This window comes from Malaclemys terrapin, chromosome 9 (genome assembly GCF_027887155.1).
Source record: "Malaclemys terrapin pileata isolate rMalTer1 chromosome 9, rMalTer1.hap1, whole genome shotgun sequence".
Taxonomy (NCBI): Eukaryota; Metazoa; Chordata; order Testudines; family Emydidae; genus Malaclemys; species Malaclemys terrapin.
This window is the reverse complement of record NC_071513.1, coordinates 89,678,275-89,695,741: the sequence shown is the minus strand read 5'-3', so window position 1 is coordinate 89,695,741 and position 17,467 is coordinate 89,678,275. Positions and strand designations below refer to the sequence as shown.

The window sequence follows — 17,467 nt, the reverse complement described above, 5'->3', positions numbered from 1 at the left end:
GATGGACAAAAACTCATAGCGTTCGGAAATATGCTGCCAATATCTAAACAAAATTCAGTGGTTGCGTCTAAAACAAACACATCTTCATTAGGCTCGCTGTGCTCCGCAGTGTTTATGTTCTGATGGCTATTGTAACCTTATGACAGAGGTGGCTGTTGTCTGCTGTTTCGCCTTAGAATGGCCATGATTCTGACAGTGAACACGAGCAGGATTTTTGTTTCAAAAGAGCGAGTGATGCTTAAGATTTTATTAAAACCAAAACTTGAGCAGCATGTATGTACTGGCGCAGCACCGAGTCTGAAAGATTGTAATTTTCTTTTATGGTGTCTGGCAGGATTTGCAACAGATATTAATGGGAACATAAATAGCGCAGAGAAGGTATTGAACAAAACTGTTTAATGCAAGGAGGTTGTACCAGAGAAAAATCTATATGTAGTTTGGACTGATTCATACCTTGAACAGAGCCATCCCCTAAAGGAATTCCCAGTTTCAACGGGTCCCCTTGTTGATTGGCAAACCCTGTAATTAAAACGGATTAAAACAATACGGATTATCTTTCTTTAAAGTGCTTTTCTTTTTATCCAGCTGGGGAAAACTAAACACAAGCTGAAGGTGGGAAAGGGAGTGTGTGTGTTTGGAAGAATATATAATGTAATTATATGCATACATAACATGTATAATTGAATTATATCCGTGTATCTGTTTATATCCACAGATCTATGATAATTGCGAGTGGGTCGGAATAAAGTATTGACATGTTGCAAAGATGACAGAGTATCATTAATATTACACAAAAAGCTGGAAAGAAAGTGTCATTTGTTCTATTCTAAAACTCTGAAACAGCAGGAGGAGAGAGATTTTTTTTCTGTTATAAATAATCTGCCTCATCCCCGCCTCTCGAGTCAATGAAAAGTGGCTCAGAATCCATTCCTTCTCCTGCAGATTGGGACAGGAAAAGCTCTAGAGTTTGTTAGCCCTGATGCTGGTTTATTAATTAATAATAATAATAATTGTTGGGAGTTGGGTGGAGTTGATGGGGGAATAAAGAAGAAGAAGAATTCGGGCATCTGGCTGTTTGCGACTGGTTGGCTCTGGCCAGGTTGTTTTTATTGGAGAGGAAGAGGTGTCCTCGCTCCCTTCCCCGGGCGGCCTCCTCCCCTCCACCGATTGCCAGCTGACAGGATCCTGAAATCGAAGTGATAGATCGCTCCAAACTTTTTTTGGCGGCGCTGAGATGTTGAAGAGTGGTGGTGGGGGGGGGGGGGGGAGCCGCCCGTGCGCATGTGCGAAGGTGTCCAAACTGACAATGCTGGAGAGATAGCGAGCCTGGATTGAGAGAAAGAGAGAGTGTGAGAGAGAGTGAGAGAGAGAGAGAGGGGGGAGAAAAAGGAGAAAAAGATCCGAGAGGAAACCCCCCCCCCCGCACCCCACCACAGCAGCGGCGCGGGACTGGCAGCATGAGATCCAAAGGGAGGGCAAGGAAACTGGCCACAAGTAGGTGCAATATCCCTTTCCATTGGCTTTTCCCCCGCTCTCTGCCATGTTGCATGGAATGTCTGATGGGCCGGGATCTGGGGCGCAACGCAACCTGCAGCACCCCTGCGCCGGAGTCCAGCCGGGGAGCGCATCCCCGAGCGCAGCGCAGCAGCCGGGAGAGGCGACGCGGGGTCAGGCTGGGGGTGCGGTGGGGGGGGTAGATCGGAGGTGGGGGGGGATTTCAGGCAGGCCCCCCAGCAGGCAGATCGCTGGGCTGCGGGGGGGGTGCTCCTCTCGGAGGAGGGGGAGGCTGCGGGGTCGCTGATGAGGCGCTGCCCGGCCGCACGGGCTGGCTGCGGAGGCGCTGGGAGGCGGAGAAGGAGTTGAGGAAAAGTTCAGTGGCGAGCGCTGGAAGTTGAGCGGTGGCTGCCGCCGCCGGGGCTGCGAGGAGTAGCTGAGACCATAGTGGGCGCTGTCGGCTCTCTGCAAGCGCAGGAGGGGAGGGAGTCAGGCGGCAGGTCTTGCTCCGAGCTCCCAGCGAGCAAAGCAGGAGAGTCCAGGCAGGTGGGGGTGGGAGGGGGGAGACAAGGGGGAGCGGGAGCTCGCCCCCTCCCTCTAGCTCTCCCAGGAGGGCTAGTGCTTTGCACAGGTAGCTAGCAGAGCTCTCCGAAGGGGGGGCTGGTCAGGGACCTTCCAGCCTGGGGCTCTGACTCCCTGTTTTCTCGACAGTGAAGTGTGTGGTTGCACTCTGTGCGCCCAGGGAGGCAGCTCTGGGGCTCCCTCCCCTCTTGCATGGTGGTAATGAGAAGGCGCTGAAGTAAAATCTTAGCTCAATGGATCAGCTGGGAACTCTGCATTAATGGGGACCTCCCCCCCGAAACTCTGAATTCATGGGGACCCTCCCGCCCCATTCCTATACGCTCAGGAAACAGAAAGAAATAGTTGTGGAGGAAATTGTCCAGTTTATTTCCTGTGTGCAACATTGCAGACGCTGTCACACGCAGCGCGTCCCGAGTGACAGTGGACCAGGCTTGTTGAGCAGATTTTGATGCATTTGATTTTAGTGTAAATTAAACTCGTCCTGCACGGGGCAAAGGCTCAAACGGTCTCGTGCCAGTGCTGTCTGAAGGTGCAAGGAAGCAGGGCTTTGGTGATTCCTAGCTGCAAAACGAGGCCAAACGCTTTAGTTCTTCAGTGGCTTCCTGCAACTTTCCCCTGTGTCTCCTTGGGATCGAGTGCTCTGGTCGAGTTAAAAACCAACCAAACAAAAAAATCCTGGCGCCTGCTTCAGACGAATAATACAGTCAGTCTCAGCACTAGCCCAGAGTGGTGGTGTTTTGCCGTGACTCCTCGTAAACGGAGTATATGTGTCGAGCTGGGGAGAGGGCAGAAGTGATTGGGCCATCAGCGCAGTTCAAACGCTAGCTCAGCTCTCAGCCCACTAGAGTCACAACATGAAGTTGATCTTAAATGTTGTAATTTCAGGCGCTTTTCTAGCAGCTTATTCAGTTCGGCTGCACTACTAGGTCTATATTGTGTTAGCTTGTGTCAGCAATCGACATAAATACAGTTCTACTTATATTTACAGGCACTCCATCTTCTCCTTTTTGACAGTGATAATGATCTTTTAATTGCAACAGTTGCAAAAAAAAAGTAGCCTGCCTTCGTGTCTTATTTTAAATACAACTGATGTCTTTTATTTATGTGTGAGAGTAGGGATAGACTCTATGCAAGTGCCATTTGATATGTATCTCAATGGCAACTTTCATTTCCATCCGAAAATGTGCCGGAAAATGGTAGATGAAACGTTGCATACCAGAATAAATAACTAATAATCGGTTTTTGTCTACTAGTGAACAAATATGTGAGTAGAGAAAAGGGAAAGCAAAAGATCTTTGGATCTTTATCTACTTTTCTGTGAAACCTAACAACAACCTATAGTTGATTAGCTGATTTTAAACTGGATCCATCAGCACAATTTGAAACCAAATAAACTTCCAGGTCATCATCTCTGCTTTTAGGCTAATTGTGAAAGTCTTGTGTTACATTCGCTAGCACATAGGTATCAGAAATGTCCCCTAACGTTTCTGGGCTGCTGCTGCTTTGCAGTGCTTAGATTTGACCACTTTCAAACTTTCTTCTTTGGGTTGCATGTCTTGGCAGTCACAGCAGCGGCAGCAGCTTTCCCCAGACAGATGCGTTGCATTATATAATCCTTCGGTTACAATACGCTCATAAAGGAAATCGTATTAAAAAGTTGAGATTTTTGTATTTTGAACCCCCTTTCATTTCTCCTTCGAAGAGCGTGTGAGTTTCATGGCGTGGTGTATGCGCGCCTGTGTCGGTGGGGGGAAATTATTGGTGACCCCTGTAATTTAATCATTCAACAGGAAAAGTTTTCAGCTTTTGGTTTCATCCTGTGACCCCTTCTCTTCACTATTTAATTGCGGAGCTGTGAAAAAATAAGAAACATTTTGTGGCTGTAACTTACTTGGAAAAACACCCCACTCGGGATACAATTGGAATTCTCTTATTATTCCACTTTTGCCTCTCTCTGTGTGAAATAAACTAGAGATAACCCCCTCCCCCAAATTGTGATTAACACCAGTAGTTGGGAAAGTTCTGCCCATAATTAACCAAGGGAAATTAGATGCGTATATTTTCCCTCTATATATTGAAACAGCAATTTAGGGATTTTTGCTAACCTGAAACATCTTAGAAGAAACAAAAGCAGCCACGTTATGAATAGTTAGTGAATATTTTAAACCTCCAGCTGTAAAAATAAAGGAAAGGAAAAGAGGCAAGACATTTTTTTTTCTTTTTGAAGGCATTTTCGAAATGAAGTCTGAATATAATATGCAAAAAGAAGGGTGTAAATTGCAAAGATCTCGAACAATGACAGTATCTGCACCGCTGCACCTTTTTAGAGTTATAGGATTGCACCTGCACGGCGACAGTAATTTATAGTGACCATCATTGGTGATATAAGCGGTGTCCCACTGTGGCTTTTTTTTTTTAGTCCGACTGTAGCCCTGTCTGAAAATCAGTCCTGAACAGTGACACTTCACAGAACTCAACCCCGTGCACCGAACAAGTAGTACAGTCTAAACCAGTGGTAGCCATTAGCCACCCAGTAGCCTCATAAAGAGACAGAAGGGGATCAGATTAGGAGAACGCACGTGCATAAGGGGGCACTTGTTACTTTTACACTTTGTCACCGTTTTTTTTTTTTAAAAAAACAGGCAATTTAGTGCAGGTCCAGAGCTATCTAACCATCTGAGATAGTAAAATAACACTTTCCCGAGTTCCAGCAGGTTTTCCTGCGCCTGTAACTCGCCTTTCTACTACTTAAAAGCCTGGCACGTTTATTTGCCTGTTTAAGACTCTGTCCGGGAATTTGTTTTTGAAAAGGGAAATGTTTGCCAGTGTCCAGGCTTTCAGCCCTCTTTAGCAAGGCTGTTTATTTGCCATTACCTCTGGCTTAGTACTTCTTTATTGCACTTGGCACTTTGTGTAAATAGTCTCCTAAAACATTTCTGTATACTTCGTCAAAGAAACCCTCTAAGTTTAGAGGAAGGTTAATAACGCGTCGCTCAATTTTGAAATAGTCGGGTAGAGGAAAGAGACGGTTCATTAAGGAAAAGATGGAGGGAGGTACTCTCTTCATTTATTTTGACGGTAAAAAAAATCCCTCCACATCTATATCGCTATGCATTCTGCCAATTCATAGCTCAATGGATTTCTGGATATGTATATTTCACAGATGATACATGATCTCTTTAGCTTATGCACTACACACCCGTCCACTCATCCACACCAACCATAACACATTTTGTATGGCTTGGAAACAAACGGGTTTCCTAGTCGTCCCCCTCTCCTCCCCCCCCCCAGCCCCATAAGTTGCGATTCATGTGGAGTAGTCGACAAGAGTCTCGTTTAGCCGAGAGATTTGCTGTGGCCTTCCAGAGAAGGAGAGAGGGGTTCTTCAACTCTCAGTCCTGCTTTTTAGGAAAGGAGGCCCGGGCAAAGGGAGGACCTGGACACGTACTACGAGCAGCGCTATTGTCTCTAGCATGCCTCTGGTCACTCCCCCACCCTCTTCAAATGTCTGGTGCACAGAAACCAAAAGACTCCCATCTCGAGCTAAGGCACACGAGGAATTGAATGTGTTCCTCCCCACTTCTAGACGAATAATCTCCCCAATAATTCCTCCCCCGCTGCAAAGCTAACCAAGCCAATCCCCCAAATAGGGAGGACGGAATACAACCACCATCACCCTCATTCCTATATCTAAACGTCTTGTCAAAACAACCTCTCTCCAGGAAGGTCTGGGAGATTAGATGCCGCTAAACAGGGCCGCTGAGTCCGGATTCTGGGCGTTTAGACATGGATGATGTGTAGACGCTGAATCTGAAGGGATCTGGGGCGAGCTGCAATGAATCTGGAGAGAGCTGGGTATAGCAGGACATAGGCACGGAATCTGCGTGGATCCCCTGGAATGTTCACACTGCAGTTTACAATGTGGCAAAGCATCGGCAGGGCGCGTCTAGTGGGGAAACCACTTTCACTGCCCGGAACTTCGGAGGTGCAGAGGTTACCATCTGTCTTTCACGTGACACTGATTTGGGATTCATGTGTGTGCATATCACTAGGTATATAATGTAATATCCAAATAGTATGTAGTTTGTTCCCGGATGGCTCTTTCACAGCAAGGGGGGTAGGGAATAGGGGGCGAGACAATCGCATTATATGCCAAGCACATTTTCACAAGGCACTTGATTAACCCTTTTCAGGATGGAAAACGTGTGTGATTTTTTTTTCCAGGGCATCCAGAGACTCACTGGGGTCGATAGACTTCATTGAATTTGAAAACAATTTTCTGCCCCCCCCCCCCCAGATGCTGTTTCTAAAATTAGATCATCTTTCACGGCAACCCCCACCCCTTCTCCACCTCGTCTGCCTGCTGGCTGCTTCCACCAGGGAAATGTATGTAGTCTACAAGGGTTTCGAGAAAAAAAAAAAAAGGACCCAAACACAAAGAGAAAGGGCAATCGGAAAGCAGTGAGCATTTATTAATACAGATCTATTACATTGTACATGAAAAATGTAACCCCCGTTAATTAAGGCTGTTTACATGGGGTACCAGAAACTTAAGAAATGTTTCTGCAAAGGGGAAGGAACTGTTTACAAAACTCTTTCAAAAGTGTGACATATTGCTGCAGTTCCAGCACTAAAAAGCTAAACACACTTATACGCCTTTGAAGTTCCCTGGCTGAGGCAACATGATTTGACTCCGCTTCAGATCTTGCTTGTGGGTATAACTAATGACTTTTACCTATTTAGTTCAAGTGGGCGGGGCGAAAGTCCTGGATTCCTTGTCCATTGGATCTCTCTAGAGAGTCGAATCTGGCTCCCGGCCAGCTCTGTACAATGTCAACATTGAATATTTGAATTCCCAGACTCTATTTAACAAGTTTCTAAATAAATAAACTCATTGTGTGTCTGTGTTTAAAATTATTTCACCCCTTTCATAAAAGCTGCAGCATCTTATTACATCGGCCTCGCAGGCTGATTTTCCTTTTCTTTCTAAACAAACACAAACACAGGGGAACGCATTTTTTTTACAGCCATGGATCTCCCTTTCTTTCTCTCTGGCTAGTGCGAAGTGGAAGCGGGTGCGGGGTGGGGCTGGGCAGCCCAGAAGTAACACACACACCTTTTCGGACTGCTCTGTGTGCCGCGATATCTAATCATAACTAAAAACAAAGCTAGGTTCAGAAAGCCAGTTAAATATTAATCATTTCTAAAAGGAGGCCCATGTGTGTGCCATTGCTTTAGCAATGCCCTGTAGATACTCAATCATTTTGGCTGCTGTACCACATGCAGGCTCCAGGGACAGCTTTCATGGTTGTTGCCATAAATGGCTATTAGTGTTCATATTCACCTATTTATTTAAACTCGTGTGTATATGTGTCTCTGTTTATATGCGTGTGTGATATGATCGCTATATATTTATGCATGTATCTAGATATAATCTGTATCTATATGTAAACATATATGGATACATAGCAGATAGACATGGTTGAGTGTGTACATATGATGGCTGTAAATGTACCTAGGCATGTAGCTACAGAATAGCTATAGATGTTTGTGTGCACATATGCATAATCACTGTCTGTCTACATGTATAGATTGTGTACATGCAAAGACTGTGTGTCAACAATATAGGGAAAGTAGATATAGAGGTGTGTGCACCTATACATAATTACTATATATATATAATATCTACATGCATAGGTTAGATATGAGGTGTGTATGTGTTTGAACACACTAATCTAGATCGTTTGGCGGGGGGAGGTGGAGGGAGAGAAGGACCCTATTTAAAATATTTCCTGACCTCAGTTTGTAAGCAGACATGTCCTAACTGAGAAAATGTTCTTTGGCCCTCTTCAGGAGTGTAGTTCTCCAACAAAGCCATCAAAGTTGTTGAGCAGTGAAGTGGAATTTACTCTCTACTATGACAGGTACATTATGCAAGAGAAAAAACTAAAAAAAGTATCATTGATCATTAAAATCCCCTGCAGTCACAATAGAGGGTAGATGAAGAGAGGGAATGGGGGAAGCAGATGGAGATTTATAAAAACTCAGCTGCTAAGTGTGTCTACACCACACACTTTAACTTAAATCAGTTTTTAAACATACTTAAACTCATGCAAAATCCTGTGTAGACCCTCTTATTTCAGATTATTTCCATTTATTTTAAATCTCTTCTTGACTGACCTAAACTAATCAAGATAAACCAGGTTTACATCAATTTAAGGGGGCTCACTGCACCCTTTTCACCCAGTTTAACAAAATCAATTTTACATGACATCTTTAGTTAAATGGGTGCAACTTTGCATGTAGGCAAGGCCTAAGGTTGGGATGATAAATGCATTTTTAAAAACTAAGCTAAGAATACAGTGACTTTCACTTTTCTATTTAACAAAAGTAATAGTATTCATTAAGAAAAAGTGGGTTCAAGGGTCACTACTCTTTTCCATCCCCATTGTTATTTATTTGGCTCTTTTGCATCATTGCTGTTGTTTGTATCCCAGTAGCCCCTAGGGGCCCCATTGTGCGAGGCACCATGCATACCTATAATGAAAAGATGGTCCCTTCCCCAAATAGCTTACAGTCTGTGTTTATGGCAGGGGACAACAGGTGGATACTATAAACAGATGATGAATGAAGGAGGAGTTGCAGGAGGCACAAGGTAAAATGATACAATTATGATTAATACCATTATGATAAAAATGTTTTGTAGTGGCATTGCGATATTTTCCCCAGAATCTTATTTACTTTCATTTGATTACCACTACAATTATTATTTTTTAAAAAGCCACACCAGAGTGCATGGGTTAATGTGTCGGCACCCTGGAAGGTGTGTGCATTAGTGAGGTGTTAATCAGGAGGCAGGTGCAAATAGGTAAGGAGCACTGAGGATGAGAAAGGAGGATCAGTGTAGGGGACGAAGCAGTGTGAACAAAGAATGCTATTGCCCAAATACAGACACATAGCTGTTTGCCTGTTTATATTGCCATCTCTATTATCAAAATTAAAACACCTGATGGATTGAGATAAACCTGCCTGACTGTTCATGGACATTATACCCCTTCCCTTTGTTAGTATGTCAGTTCTTAGAAACCTCCTTGACATGTTTCCAGGACATAGGTATAGAGTCCACCCCTTCTCTCAGATATACATGCACACCTCTCATTCAAGTAAATGGGAGTCACATACATGTGGCGGGAGAAAATTTAGCCTGCAGTGAATATTGTATTTAACGGCAAGTATTGAATATAATTAATGCAGACTAATAAGGACTGGTGAGTGCAATACAGTTATTTTCTTGTAGGGATTTAATACTCTGGTCTGTTTCACTGCAATATTATCTATCAAGCGAGGATATACACAGCTACATAAAAACAGTTCCTTAAGGGAATGTCAAAGTTTGATCTACCAAATAAAGGAAATTCAAAGTTAAGCCTGAAATGTACCACATGGCCTCCAAACCCCAGAAACTACAGGCAGCAAGAAAGTAGCTAAAGGTATGTTCTGTGTTTTGGAAACACCTAGTCCATTAAGTACTAAGGGCCCAATTCAGATCACAGATATACAATACAATGAAAAACCTGACTTGTTGATTGGAGTAGCTGACTTTGCAAGCCTTGTAATGATTTTGGATGGTCTTGAAAATCTCATTTGGACACCATATGCAAAGTTAGGGCCCAGCAGTTTTTCTGGGGTGAGGATTACATGATCGAGCCCTCTATTTAAAAAAAAAAAAACTTTATTTGTTGCTAGAAAAGTGCATAATTAAAGTGCATAATGGAGCCTGTATCCACTAAAACGTGTTTGTTTTCTTTACAGAGGAGAACAAATTTAGTGCTTTAATTATTTTAGATGGGATAGCTCTAGTGTTTGAATTATTTGCTAAAGTTTTAGCCTAATGGAAACTCATTATTACTACAACCCAGCCTGTACTATAGCTCCATGATAAACCTCTGTATTCTAAGGCAAAGTCTTTCTAGAGCACAACTCTACTTTTTGATTGTAATACATTAGAAACCAGAAAAGCAAGACTTCTGCGAATAGGTTGTTTTTGGCAACTGTACCACCGATTATGTATACAATTTCAAAAAATATTAGTTCTGCCAGTTTAATTGTCGAGAGGGTTACAAAAATAGGAAAGCTTGGGGAATGTTGTAATATCATACTATTTTGTCTTTTAGATATCATTAGATATCCACTGTGCTGAGCATTTCACATCAAACAATCTAACAAAAACTTCCAGATGGTTTAAATTTAAAAATTAGCCATAAATATATTCTACATAATGCAATTTATCATGTATGTTTATTGTGCGCTGTGGGAAAATGCTTGGCTACAGACAGTTTTACTATATAACATGTACACTATTGTTGTTGTTTATATTGTGGTAGCATGTAAAGGCCCCTGTCAAATACGAGGCCCCTTTGTGTTATGCACTGTACACACCCACAAGAGGACATGATCCCAGCCCCCCAAAAGCCACATAGGCAGTAAGATGTAATACAATATATAGGTAATACAGTGCATGCCATACAGCAAATTGATCATGGAATATAAACATCTGGCAATTGTGGAAGAAGTGAATATTAGATGATTTGTAGGATGTTTCAAAATAACATAAATCAGTAAAAGAAGGGAGGGAATAAATGGTACTAGGTCTCCAATGGTTTATATTATGGTTTTGTAATCTGGTTTATAAAATGGTTCATCCAAATCTAAAGTGTTTAGGGAAACAGTGTTAGCACCCTAGCTGCCAAAGCTATACTTCTTGCTAATATGGTTCCAGCATGAATGTAAATAAGGCCCAGTCCTGCCATTCATCTCACTGAGATCTTCACTGATTTCAATGGGAGATGCAGGGTACGGAGGGAGTGAAGGAATCAGAGGTGCAAGGAAATACTGGTAGAGGCACAACAGAAGTACGAGTCTTTTTGTTCCTTTATTGGATTCTCCAAATATGTGGGGCTGAATTCTGTCAGAACCATACAAGTTTGAGTCCTTCCTTCGCTTCAGTGGGATTCTTAATGAGAATAAAGATTTGTAAGATCAGAGCTGTTCTGATTTAGAGCTTGATCCAACTCTTATTGAAGTCAACTGCATTCAGGTCAATGGGTATTGTAAATCTGGAGTGCCTCAATTTAAATCAATGAGTGCTACAGATTGACACCACTGTCACTGTGAGAAGAATCTGACCTAGTGTAAAATGTAATTGGATTTAGGTAAAGTTGATCTGGAATTAGGCATTTGGGCTTTCTAGTGCCATCTGAGCACTGATTATTGCTCATAAAGAAAAACTGTGCTTCAGAGAAGGCACAGTTCAGGAATCACTAAATACCATGTATGACTGCATTACCACGCTCAGAAGATATATTTGCCATGGTGCAGTGTTTCTAGAGTTATCACATATCAGAAAATGGACAACAGCCATCTAACTCCTGCACCTTCCATTAAGCTATATTTGTTGTTATCCCTCCAGTGCCTCTTGGGGAGGCATTAGTGCAGGCTAGGAGAGGAAATGCTGAATCTATACTCACATGCATCCATAGGTAGGGAGCACTCATGTAGACAATGGAAAGCAGTTGTAGTTGGAATGGCAGCTTCAGAGACCTTCACTGCAGCCTATCAACCTGTTTGCATTTTGGGCGGGTATGCTTAATGACGTAGGAAAGGAAGGGTAGTCCAGTGGTTAGTGCATGAGCCTGGACTGGCGTCCAATTCCCTGCCCTGTCAAAGACTTCCTGTCTGACCTTGGGTAAGTCACTTAGTCTCTCTCTGCCTCAGTTCCCCATCTGTAAAATGGGGATGATGATGATAATAATATCTCACTCTTATATAACCCTTTTCACCTGTAGATCTCATAGCACTTTACAAAGGAGGTCAGTACCATAATCTCCTTTTTATAGAAGGGGAAACTGAGGCCCAGGGAGGGGAAGTGACTTGCCCAAGATCACCCAGCTCATGGGAGTGTTGTGCAGGATAAACATTCAAAAAATTGTGAGGCACTCAGATGCTACAATAATGGGGGCCATATGAGTACCTGGATTGAGGTAGGTTTCTCTTTCTTGCACAAAGCCTATATGCAGGGAACTGTGAATTTTACCCTTCAAAGAAGCTACTTTGCTCATGTCTGAACACTAGCCTGGCAAAGTCAGTGGTAAAAGATTTTGTATCTTGGAAGAAGAATTGTCTTAATGCATGTTATGGGCCTGATCTCAAATTCATTGAAATCATAGAAATAGACTATTGACTTCAATGGGCTTTGGATCAGGCCCTACAGCAGTAGTAATCCACTTCCTTTGTTCTTTAGAAATATTTTTTATTAGCATCTTTTTATTCTATAGTGAGACCTAAATTCTGAGAAATACCTGGGTTTACATCAGTGTAAGTGAGAGCAGAATTTGGCCCTGTAATCTGGCCTCATTTGAGAGCTATTTTAGTATAACGTGCACAAACCCCCATCAATGAAATATGAACATCGCTGAAGAGGGGGCCATGTAAAACATATACAAACATTTTTGTTTTTTGCTTTACCTCATCACTTAACTGCCCCCCTGTTTGACAGTATTGGCTGTCTCTGCTCAGTAGCGGCTCAGGACTGGGAATAACAGGGTGCTGGAGATCAACATTGAGGTACACTGGCAGAGTGTTGTAGGGAATCTTGCACAATGCCAGCTCCCATTATGCCTGGCTGATTTTAATCAATGCTATCAGTCTCTTGCTTTCACAAGCTCTGCAATCATCTAAATAAACCAGTTAGCTGGTGCTGAAGGTACCTGGCACATCCAGTAAACACCTCCTGTGCTGCTGAATGTTCACAGTACTTCCTAGCATTTCATGATTTACAGTTTAATTCAGCAGAATAAAGAGAAGCTGGGATGAGAATCAGAGATGAGGATTAACCCATAGAAAAGAATCACCCAAAATGTATCTATAATATATCTGGCTTTGGGCACTTGTAGTGCTTTTATTTTTAAAAAATCATTTTAAATTTTAATTGTATTTTTAAATGATTAACTTTTCCTACTTGAAGTCTCTTTGCAGTTTCACCTTGATGTGGTCACTTTTTAACCACAGTTCTCTTAATTGCACCTTTTTGAGGAATTATGCAATCACTTTTGTGTGTTTTAATCTTTCCCCATTCTCTTTGTAGCCAGGTGTTAACGGACAAAAGGAAATAAATTACTTGAAAGAAGATTGAAGTTGTGTTTTTTGAGCTATTGATGTATTTTTGGATATAAGGACCAGCACGGGATGTCAGACTAGGCATACACAATGGAGAAGAGGATATATAGTTCTAGCCGTACAAACACTGCTTTATATTACCGATAACCTTCTTGTACTGGGTTACTATAATATATTATAATAATGTTGATTTATTATTTCTTAGTGAACAATTGTAAAAAAAGTAGCATTAATAGAATGGACTAATAGTTAAGGACCAGATTTTGCAACCCTTACTCACAAGGAAAAATACATGAGTAGTTAATGGATTATTCACATGAGTAAGTACTACTTAACAACCTGCAGAAGAAGGTGCTACCTGAAATCAGTGAGGGCACTGTATCTTACCCAAAGTGATTGAGGATCTGCTCCCCAAGCAAAACCAGGTCTGCCATGTCAGGAAGGGCTGGGGGAAGTTTCATGCCTCATGAATAAAAAGTTTCAAGCCCCCTTAATGAAGTATTAATTAATACTAGTGAGCAGATCCAAAGTGAAAGAGCAAGGTAAAATGGTCTGACTTAGTGAGTCAGGGGGCACTACATGAATACAACAACCACACGAGAGGCCTAGGATAACCCAGATTAGGTCCCTGGTGCACCCCAACTGGTGATACTACCAAACCCCTTGTTCAAGGATCAGGTATAAACTGAAACCAGGAGATTTATTTCCAGTTGGATAGTTTTTGACATTTATTTATTATTATTTGAATTAAAGCAGCAAGTACAGAATCCATTCAGGACCCTTTGTGCTCAGCTTGTTATAAACTTACACAGCTCATGCACAGATTAGAATATAAGAAAAATGCACTTTAGCCCCATCTCCAGGGCCCCTCATGTGCAATTACAGCAGCAGCATCAAGTCCTGAGGTGAGATGGTCACTTTTAGGCAAATCCCCTGGAATGGGGGTGTTTGGTGTTGTGCTTCCTGCTTGCTGGCAATGTCAGATTCAGCCATGTTGGCCATCTCCCCTTCCCAGCAGCCAGCCCCACTCACGCCATCTTCAGATGTCTGTGTTATTTTTGACTGGGGCCACCATAGGTAACCCAAACCACTTTACGCCTTGTGTATCCTTGCAGCATCACCTTTTCTCTTTCAAAGACAATTTTTTTTCACTGGGACTTGCAGGAGAAGAAGCGGGAAATGCATCCAGATAACCTGGTATTATAAAATCCACAGGTTGTGGTTCCATCTGTCTGTTTGCTGCAAGGGAGGCTGAAGCAGTGTAGCTGGGAAGTGCCAGCAACCGAAGAATCCCTCAAGTCTACCAGGCCTATTAAAGTTCTTTTAAGTCAGTGCCAATAAAAAGGGTGCAGGCGACCTCTGAGTGAGGCGCCATAAGCTCAGTTTTATGTTGGGATATTTTGGAGCCAAACCCTCACAGATTTCATGTAGAGAAATACCCCATGGAGCATAACATAAAGTGAATGAACTATACTAAGGAACAAGAAGACGGATATTATGACTTTCCAGGGAGCTAGCTGTAAAATTGGCTTTATGTAGAATTTTGCTTAATTTTGATCTCAATTTTGTTAGCAGAGCAATGTTTTTAGATATAATTTCCTGTTCACAAAATAGATATTTGAAAATGGATGAGATAAAGCTTTCTGCAAAAGATAGAGAGTTTTGAAGGAAAGGAAGGATGCGGTGTGCATTCAAATAATTTGCACCCCCCCCCTAAAATGTTTGATTTTGGATCAGCCCGCAAGGCAGGCCTGTCCAGCACTACATAGATCTGCTGTTGGAGCCTCTCCATTGAACTCAGTGTTGTGGGATTGCCTCGTTGGCTTTTAAATAACTTGCACTAGATTTGGTGATAAATCACAAAATTTTCCAAAGTGGCTTCATTTTTTGGATGCCTAATTTGAATCACTTTACAGAGACCTGATTTTCACAGAGTGGTTGCTGAGCGCTTTCTGAAATAGCCCTCAAAAATGGAGACTGTCAAAATCACTAGTCACTTTTTGAAAATCTTTGCCAAACTGTGTGTGTATCTATATTAATGTATAAAACGATTTTTTGCACAAGATTGATTTTATATTGTTGCTCATTTGATTAGTTTATTTTACACTGACCTGGTACAGGTTTGAGGCCATCTTGTTCAAGCATTTTACAAAGCTATACTCACTATCACTTTTCCTGGGTAAAGTCATTTATAGAAGAGTTAAAGGTGGCTGGGTATTGAAGTGCACATCTATGGTGTATGAGACAACTACAAAAATGTTGATCAGATTTCAAGAGTTACTAGTTGACAGTGCTCTGCCCTCAAGATCACTGACCAGCCAGTGAGAGTTGATATGGTGATGTCCGATTTCTGTCCTTAACTGTCTGTTGTGAAAGAAGATTTGATGTTGATTGTTTGAATTTAGCTCTTACTAAGAACAAACAACACCCTTCCCTCAAATTTTAATTTGGCTAAGGCCTCAAATATTTTTCTTCCAGATATTCCTGGGTATTTAGATATCCTGGATGAATCTCATTGCAGTTTAGTAGATAGAGTAGATCAAGGTAAAGCATATTGATTCACAGTGTCTAAGTCATTACCCGAAAATGCCTAGTTGGGGTAGAATAGAATTTTCTCTCATCAGTGCTGAACACTACTTACATAGCATGAAGGAGAAAAGGAACCACTAAGAAATACATGGAGAAGCAGAAACTAGACAAAGGCTTCTTAAAGGGACACTATCATCAACTTGACAATCATGTTTCCTTCTGAAAATGTTGCACCTTGCAGTCACAGTATAACCGCTACAATACTGGAACAGAAAGAAATTAGAAAAATATTTTTATTTCACTCTTTTTTTTCAGTTGGTTTGTCTTGTGCATTTGACAGCATTTTGAGTTTCACTGTTTTGGAGGTGGGGTTCTCCAGGCTCTGTAAGAGGGTGTTTAGCAGCAGAAATGAAACTGGGGGTGACCAGGCAGTATGTATATATACAGAGAGAGAGAGAGGTGTGAAGAGCAGGTATGATGGTATTGCTGTCAGGTCTGCTTAAGCATAAAGAGGCAAGCAGAAAAACCTCTGTGGGAATTTTCTAAAAGAAGAATTTTGAAGAAATTTAGGACACACTATGTAAAAGATGCGTGGTCTGAGGACTGGATATTTTGAAATTAGTATCCATTTCAATGTGCTCTAGACTTTTTCTCTTTCACTTTCCACTGTGTCCCCTCCCTACACACTCTAAATTAGGAACACATGCAGTGCTTGGCAGACTGACTAGTGCACCTATCTTTATCCTGCCCTCTCTGGTTAGTCTCATCCTTTGACAGGCTGAAAATGTATTTAAGCTAGAGTGGCTAAATGCAACTAAATATGCATCACACCAATGCTCTGTACCCTTCGCTGGCTTCCAATTTGCATCTGGTGCCAATTCAAGGCACTGGGCTCACTCTTTAAACCCTTTAATGGTTTGGGTCTGAGGTGCATCAGAAAGTGCCTTCCTATTCATGACTCACAGAGACAGCTATGCACCTAGAGCTCCAGAATGAAGCTTGCCAGGCTGGAGATAACACAATCTTGTTTAAGGCTCCTACCTGTGGAATGACAAATCAGAAGAGATAAGTCTAAGCCCTGGCTGATGTCTAACTGTCAGAGCATGTTAGAAGACTCATCTTTTTGCAACAGCATTCCCACTCCACCCAGCCCCCCTTCCCCAACTGAAGACAAGGAATTACAACAGCAATGAAACAGAGCGAGGAAAGGAAAAAGGAGAAAAAAGGAAGAAGAAGTAAAGCTGTTGATATAGAAGAATCTACTGTGGACAAACCTAGGCAAATCTTGATCACTGTAACTGATACTACAGTAATGGGTGCCCTAGAAATACCTTGGATGGATAGATAGTGTAAACTAGAAAGATATGTCTAATTTAGGAAATAGTCTAGATACATCTTTATACAGGTGAGGTAATTCACAGTAGTTGCAATAAGACAGATCTGTCTGTTAAAATACACCAGTAATACTGAAGATGCATTCTGAGCACATGCAGGATACTGGGAAACTAGACAAAAAAGGTATTTTTTGTTGTAGGTGGTTTCAGCCATCTTCTCACTTCCGTGTGCGTGTGCGTGTGCGTGTGCTTCTCTTAACCCCTTCATTGAAAACTATCCTTCCACTGAATGACAAGTGAGTTTATATGGACAATCCTTTTCCATTCACTTGAGGCAAAGTCCAAACCATTCA

At 42.1% G+C, this 17,467-nt stretch overlaps 1 protein-coding gene across 4 annotated transcripts in view; it reads left to right on the top strand.

The window, feature by feature from the left end:
- The first annotated feature begins 1,306 nt into the window (after positions 1-1,306).
- MECOM (MDS1 and EVI1 complex locus) overlaps positions 1,307-17,467 on the top strand; it is a 467,885-nt gene continuing 451,724 nt past the window's right edge. For 2 of the 4 annotated variants that reach the window (XM_054039741.1, XM_054039740.1), the window contains exon 1: positions 1,307-1,494. In XM_054039741.1, coding sequence (XP_053895716.1) covers positions 1,458-1,494 — 37 coding nt within the window. In that variant the 5' untranslated portion in view covers positions 1,307-1,457. The remainder of the gene's footprint in view (positions 1,495-17,467) is intronic. The other 2 variants (XM_054039746.1, XM_054039745.1) reach the window with 1 other exon arrangement.